Raw genomic sequence first — 8,150 nt, 5'->3', positions numbered from 1 at the left:
AGTACAGTTCTTGGAGAGAAGGGAGGGTTGTACCAATGATTCGCTCAGCAGTCCGGACTACCCTCTGCTGAGGTCAGAGGTCAGATTTGGTAGCTGAGCTGAACCAGACAGTTATTGAAGTGCAGAGGACAGTTTCGCGGAGTAGCGAGTAGAACTGTTTCAGCAGCTCCTGTGGCAGGTTGAACTTCAATGTGAGTGTCCCACTTCAGGTCCTGAGAGATTGTGGTGCCCAGGAACCTGAATGACTCCACTGCAGTCACAGTGCTGTCCATGATGGTGAGTGGGGGGAGAGCAGGGGGGTTCCTCCTGAAGTCCACGATCATTCCCACAGTTTTGAGCGTGTTCAGCTCCAGGTTGTTAAGACTGCACCAGACCGCCAGCTCATTAACCTCCTGTCTGTAAGCAGGCTCGTCTCCGTCCTGGATGAGGCCGATGACTGTAGTGTCGTCTGTAAACTTCAGGAGCTTGACAGAGGATGTTGCAGGATGTAGTGCAGTCCCATGTTGACTGTATCATCCACAGACTTGTTTGTTCGGTAGGCAAACTGCAGGGGGTCAAGTAAGGGTCCAGTGATGTCCTTCAGATAAGCCAAAACCAATCTTTCAAATGATTTCATTCCACAGACCTGTTTGCTCTGTAGGCAAACTGAAGAGGATCCAGCAAGGGTCCAGTGATGTCCTTCAGGTGGGCCAGCACCAGTTTTTCAAAAGATTTCATGACCACAGACGTTAGAGCCACAGGTCTGTAGTCATTAAGTCCAGTAATGTTGGGTTTCTTTGGGACAGGGATGATGGTAGAGCATTTGAAGCATGAGGGGACTTCGCACAGCTCCAGTGATCTGTTAAAGATCTGTGTGAAGACGGGGGCCAGCTGGTCAGCACAGGTTTGCCCTGCTAATTACTTACAAAGCCTTGAATGGTTTAGCTCCTCAGTACTTGAGCATGCTCTTATCACATTAGAGTCTTATATAGTCTATTTGATAATACCTAGAATATCAAAATCAGCTGCAGGTGACAGATCCTTTTCCTATCTAGCACCCAGCACAATCAGTTTAAATCTAGATTAAAGTCCCTTCCTGACATACATATACGACTCTATCACATTTCTATAATTCAAATCTGTTAAATGATTGTTAGGCTGCATTAATTATCTAATCCAGAATCAGGAACAATGTACTTGTTACATCATGAGAAGAATGGCATCAACGCTAATATTAGTCCGTTTCATTCTTATTCCGAGGTCACTGTAGCCACCCAGATCCAGTCTGTATCCAGATCAGATGGTCACTGCAGTCACCCAGATCCAGTCCGTATCCAGTCCAGATGGTGGATCAGCACCTAGAGATGACCTCTACAGCCCTGAATATCAGTGGAGACCAGGACAACTAGATGAGCCCCAGAGACAGATCCTCTGCAAAGACCTCGTTGGCCATCGGCACAATTCCTCGGCAAAGGCTACGAGAACCATACAAGCCCTCTGCTCAATCTGACTTGTGTTGCAGCCTGGAATTAAAATACATCATGCTGGTTTGGTCTGGCCAGAGTAGAACTGGCCCCCTGGTTTCTCCAAAGTTTTTTTTTCTCTATTTCTGTCACTGAGGGAGTTTTGGTTCCTTGCCACTTTCACCTTTGGCTTGCTTAGTTGGGGAAACTTAATTTCTGGCAATATTGTTGACTTGATTGAACAGACACAATTGGAAGAGAGCTGAACTGAGTTGGACAATGACATCACTGAATCAATGATGAACTGACTTTAATTGAAACATTGGCTGTTAAATATTGTCTTTCTGCATTATCGACACACTATTTTCCTGTTGACACTGTTAAGCTGCTTTGACACAGTACTGTATTGTATATTGTGCTATATAAATAAAGGTGGCATGTCCAGACCTAAACCCTGATTGAAAAGTTTCTAGTAATCTGTCCATCTATAGAAAAGTGATTTTGAAGTTGGCCAACACCCCAAACACATAAGAACTTTAGCAAGGAATGACAGATTCGAAATAGGCCTAAATTGGACATATCAGCAGTATCACTCCCTGCCAATTTAAGAAGAAAAATCCCTGCATCGAGTGATGCACTGAAAATAGCAGTAATATAGCAAACAATAGTTGGCTATTGTTCTTCAGAACACTTCATCAGAACAGTAGGGGTAAGAAGTTCCAAGTTACAAGTAGTACAATTCGATTTAATTCAATTTAGACAAATGAAGCACATTATAACTTACCTGAAACAACAGTGTACCAGCTGAATGTCCAGCCTGTAGAGGAGCCGTTAACCTCACAGATCAGAGTAACAGGATCTCCTTCTCTCAACCATTTCTGTGGAGAAACTCTTACTTCTGCTTTGGGATCTAAAATGGAGAAATCGCTCTTTAATAGTGTAACCCTATATAAAAATCCTATGAGTAATAGGGTTAAAACATTTATTTTATTCTATTGTTTGTTTATCATTTGTTTGTGGATTGTCCATTCACTTCTAATTCGGGGATGATGTTTTAAAAGCTTTCTATACTGGTACGTTTCTACGTACGTATGTATCATTACGTAATGTAGCGTAAAAGTTTGTTAGAAATGCACATGTGAAAAACATGGTGTGTACGATCAAACATGTCTTATGTTTAGTGATTGGATGCTTAATAGCTTAAACCCGCCTCCCCAATAGGTGAATGTAACGCTATTGGGTAATGAAGAGGTCCGTCAGAGAGGAGGAGAAGAGAGTAGTGAGAAGTTTGTCGTGAGTGAAAAAACTGACGAAATGTGAGGAAAAATCTAGCGTAGCGTTAGTTCTGGCAGGTCACGTTAGTCAAGCTCGCATCAGCTGACTCTCAGCTGATCCCCATCAACCTATGGGAATACGACACCTATCTAAGCATTCATATATAAGGTCCCTCAGTATTATCAGCAGTTTTCGCATTGCTCAATAGCTAATTACCCTTCTCCATCCCCAACTCCTCCTCTGTCAGTCAGGATTCAGCCTTCTGATTCTTCTTTGAATCAGACTAATTCTAAAATGTGTACATAACATTATTGAACTTTAACGATATCTGCAATACATTTGTTGGTTCTGTTCTGTTTACCCTGGGGGGGTTATCGCTGCTCTCCCTGCTCTCATCCATGCTAGGCTGCATGGATGCGCAGGGAGTTCTTGCCCAGAACAGAACCATACCGCCAATCCAAACTGTATGCTAATTGTCAATCATCTTTGACGATAGTGGTCCTGACAGAAATGTGATTTTCGTTTGTTTAATTTTGTTTAAAACTGAGTATATTTGTTATTGGACTTATGAGATACAGTTAGCTCACAGTATGGGTTAACATTGAGTTTCTCTGAGTTATACTGAGTACTCGAGACATCGCTGCCTTTAACCGAGACAGCTCACACATTTCATCGCATATACTGAGGTGCGTGTTGAAACTGTTTCACACATTCGCTGCCGTTTTTGTTCTGTCGTGGGACGTTTCTTCGTGGGACATCGGAGACTGTGAAAAGCACTTTTGAAATCCGAAAGGCGAGCGAGTCTTCTGGCTCATCATCCGGATAGCGCACCCAGCCACCGGAAGCGTTGGGTGTTCCTCCGGCGACAAGGGACGATCTTTGCTTCCTAGGAGATTCATATTATTAAGTGCTCATACGGATAGCGATTGACAAAAGAACAAAGGTCCCGTCTTTTCTTTGTTTGTTTGCTCACTTGAGTGAAGCGGCCAGTTTAAGTTTTCAAGGCCTCACCGCACTCTAGCCACGACACAGGCCTGCAATGGGGGGTGTGAGTAATGTCGTGTGTGTGTGTGTGTGGGCCCACTGATATTACTGTTTAATTCTGTTGATACACTGGATGCTTAGAGTATATTTTCTGCAGAGTTAAGTTTGAGTTATTTGCTCATTTAAGGACTCTGTCATTAACCAAACATTTACTGTTTCATTTGCTAAACTGTGTGCACTGCCATAAGTGTAAAAGTTGTTGGGTGATACATATTTCAGGTATATTGTAACTCAGTAATTCCTCTAATTTGAGCATCTATTTGTTTAATTTTCATTATTTCAAATTACTATTTCATTAAATTACTCATCTTTATTTGTTAAATTTTCTCTTTATTTGTTTGTGAGTATTATTATATTTGGGGATACATCTTATTGAAGTAGGACCCAGATACAAAAGTAGGTTAAAAAGATCTTTATTCAGACAACAAACCTAGCAAGGGAAAAAAGGGTACAGTGTAGTCAGAGAGGGGGCCTTAATCCCACATCACAAGGCATTTAGTTTCTGAACCTGGTGCTGCTCCTTACAAAATTCTACTTCAGAAAGGTAGGGGGCGCTATAATAACATGTTACACATTCCAGGTTCGATACAAGTTAAGCTTAGTCAACAGCATAAAAAAGCAGACATCTGGGTTATGTTGAGGCACTTGTTAAACAATATGCATGTCAAAATAATTTTATGTGATAAAAAATGCTTACTAACCTCTTCTGTATAAAGTTATATCCAAATTTCACAAAATTTAGCAATTTTCTTTTCTTACTCCGTGGGCCTGCATGAAACGCGGTTCAAAGAGAAAGTAATAAAGCTTCGTTAAAGTGTAAATTGTAACTCAGGAATCCTTCTAATTTGAACATTTAAGTATTTTGTTTCATTTGTATTATCATTTCAAATTACTGTTTCATTAAATTACTTATCTTTATTTGTTAAATCCTATCTTTATTTGTTTGTGAGTATTATTATATTTGGGGATACATCTTATTGAAGTAGGACCCAGATACAAAAGTAGGTTAAAAAGATCTTTATTCAGACAACAAACCTAGCAAAGGGGAAAAAAAGGGTACAGTGTAGTCAGAGAGGGGGCCTTATTCAACATCACAAGGCATTTAGTTTCTGAACCTGGTGCTGCTCCTTACAAAATTCTACTTCAGAAAGGTAGGGGGCGCTACATTAAATTTGGTCTTAAAACAAGCTTTTCAAAAGAATTTGGTTTAACTGTATAAGTATGGAGTTGCTTTGCTTTTTTCTGAACTTATAATGAATTTTTATCTTTTATTATATGTTGCCTATGTTGTTACTGTTGTCATATTGTGTGTGATTTTAATTAAAAAACCCATTTTGGGTTCATGTAACCCAGCAGTAGGCCTATAGTAAATTTCAAACAATATTTGAATTAAATAAAACAGTCCACCATGTTTACTGACATATTACCTGATATATAATGTATGTATGACCTACTGTATAAACAATCGTTTCAGAGCAATTTGTTGAAGCTACTTACCCTGTAACTATATGGAATAAGGGGGGAACAAACACCGCTTTAATTTACAGCCCGCAAATGTTGTATTTACACTGTAACTACATGGAACAAAGGGGCGAACAAGCACCACTTTTAATTACAGCCCGAAAATGTTGTATTTACACTGTAACTACATGGAACAAAGGGGCGAACAAGCACCACTTTTAATTACAGCCCGAAAATGTTGTATTTACACTGTAACTACATGGAACAAAGGGGCGAACAAGCACCACTTTTAATTACAGCCCGAAAATGTTGTATTTACACTGTAACTACATGGAACAAAGGGGCGAACAAGCACCACTTTTAATTACAGCCCGAAAATGTTGTATTTACACTGTAACGAGTTATACTGAGTACTCGAGACATCGCTGCCTTTAATCGAGACAGCTCACACATTTAATCGCATATACTGAGGTGCGTGTTGAAACTGTTTCACACATTCGCTGCCGTTTGTGTTCTGTCATGTGACGTTTCTTCGTGGGACAGAGGAGACCGTGAAAAGCGCTTTTGAAATCCGAAAGGCGAGCGAGTCTTCTGGCTACGAGGGAGAGAGCGAAGGTCATCATCCGGATAGCGCACCCAGCCACCGGAAGCGTTGGGTGTTCCTCCGGCGACAAGGGACGATCTTTGCTTCCTAGGAGATTCATATTATTAAGTGCTCATACGGATAGCGATTGACAAAAGAACAAAGGTCCCGTCTTTTCTTTGTTTGTTTGCTCACTTGAGTGAAGCGGCCAGTTTAAGTTTTCAAGGCCTCACCGCACTCTAGCCACGACACAGGCCTGCAATGGGGGGTGTGAGTAATGTCGTGTGTGTGTGTGTGTGGGCCCACTGATATTACTGTTTAATTCTGTTGATACACTGGTTGCTTAGAGTATATTTTCTGCAGAGTTAAGTTTGAGTTATTTGCTCATTTAAGGATTCTGTCATAGTTGAAACTAACCAAACATTTACTGTTTCATTTGCTAAACTGTGTGCACTGCCATAAGTGTAAAAGTTGTTGGGTGATACATATTTCAGGTATATTGTAACTCAGTAATTCCTCTAATTTGAGCATCTATTTGTTTAATTTTCATTATTTCAAATTACTATTTCATTAAATTACTCATCTTTATTTGTTAAATTCTCTCTTTATTTGTTTGTGAGTATTATTATATTTGGGGATACATCTTATTGAAGTAGGACCCAGATACAAAAGTAGGTTAAAAAGATCTTTATTCAGACAACAAACCTAGCAAAGGGGAAAAAAAGGGTACAGTGTAGTCAGAGAGGGGGCCTTATTCAACATCACAAGGCATTTAGTTTCTGAACCTGGTGCTGCTCCTTACAAAATTCTACTTCAGAAAGGTAGGGGGCGCTATAATAACATGTTACACATTCCAGGTTCGATACAAGTTAAGCTTAGTCAACAGCATAAAAAAGCAGACATCTGGGTTATGTTGAGGCACTTGTTAAACAATATGCATGTCAAAATAATTTTATGTGATAAAAAATGCTTACTAACCTCTTCTGTATAAAGTTATATCCAAATTTCACAAAATTTAGCAATTTTCTTTTCTTACTCCGTGGGCCTGCATGAAACGCGGTTCAAAGAGAAAGTAATAAAGCTTCGTTAAAGTCTCTCATTTAACGATGCAGTCCATCTAGTCTCTTGAGTCCATGACCAAAAAAAAAAAAAAAACCAGTAAGCACTGCGTTGGCCATGGTGGGTTAGTGTTTACATCAGGTGTTCGTACAGAAGATATAGCCATGAGCTTACTGTACAAAGGGCTGTTTAAAAAGACTACTTTTTTGCTTTTGAAAAATGATACAAGTCTGTCAGCCAATGTTAAAGTGGTCATCGGATGCCCATTTTCCACAAGTTGATATGATTCTTTAGGGTCTTAATGAAAAGTCTATAACATACTTTGGTTAAAATTTCTCAATGGTAGTGTAAAAAACACCTTTTACCCTGTCAAAATAAGCTCTGTTTTCAGCAAGCTGTTCTAGTCCATGTTGCTTTAAATGATAATGAGCTCTGCTCGCCCCGCCCCTCTCTTCCGTGGGGTGACCAGCAGACTGTAAACTTCAGCCGCAAAACTTACTAACTAGCACATATTAGGAAAAGTGATTTGCAAAGATTCATAAAGAACCCTTATACTCACTTCTGTAGATGAAGCTGGATCATGAATGATTCGCGCGAACATAGACGCATTTAGGCAGATTGGGGATCGCGCATTCCCTTCAACTTCGAAAACAAACGTAATCCTCTGCATCTTCAGCGGCTCAGATCTCGGGAGTAAATGACGACTGCTATGTTCATTATTACATCCAATAGCAAAACACCTAAATCGCTTAATTGGAGATATCTTTTCTTCCCCTGAACCGGAGTCGACACAATGGCGGACAGCTCACAGCTCACTCAGGGCGGGTCTAAGGTAAGACGGCCATGTTAATCAACTATTGTGGGAGCGACCTGTGCAGAACTGCATCATTCTGACAGGAATCTCAGAACAGTCTGATTTGAGAAAGGGATTTTAAAATAGGGATTTAAAAAAAACCACTGGATGGATTTTTATCATTATAGGGTGGATGTGTACACACACTTCCAACACACATTTATGTTCAAACAACATGTAATGTGCATTTTGCATCCGATGACCCCTTTAACAAACCACCATAGATTCAAACAAACTGGTGAGGTAATGTTTAGTAAAATTGAGAACTTATGTCTAACTTCTATAGGCCTACTTATTAGAATTTTCGCTAGAACGGCCAAATGTAAACAAACATTCCCTTTCATGGGAACTTCGAACTGCGTCCTCTAGGGGTCGCTATGGGGAACACCTCGTCGTGACCCGTGTCTGAAGCATACATTGAAAAAACACCAAC

At 40.2% G+C, this 8,150-nt stretch overlaps 1 protein-coding gene across 1 annotated transcript in view; it reads right to left on the bottom strand.

The window, feature by feature from the left end:
* Positions 1 to 8,150, bottom strand: part of LOC107661871 (sialoadhesin-like) — a 23,624-nt gene that overhangs the window by 9,015 nt on the left and 6,459 nt on the right. Inside the window, exon 4 of the mRNA XM_016451656.1 lies at positions 2,227 to 2,352. Within this exon, the coding sequence (XP_016307142.1) occupies positions 2,227 to 2,352 (126 nt within the window). The remainder of the gene's footprint in view (positions 1 to 2,226; positions 2,353 to 8,150) is intronic.

This window comes from Sinocyclocheilus anshuiensis, unplaced genomic scaffold (assembly GCF_001515605.1).
Source record: "Sinocyclocheilus anshuiensis isolate Anshui unplaced genomic scaffold, SAMN03320099.WGS_v1.1 scaffold47, whole genome shotgun sequence".
NCBI lineage: Eukaryota > Metazoa > Chordata > Actinopteri > Cypriniformes > Cyprinidae > Sinocyclocheilus > Sinocyclocheilus anshuiensis.
The sequence above is the reverse complement of the archived record's forward strand: the minus strand, read 5'-3'. Positions and strand labels throughout refer to the sequence as shown.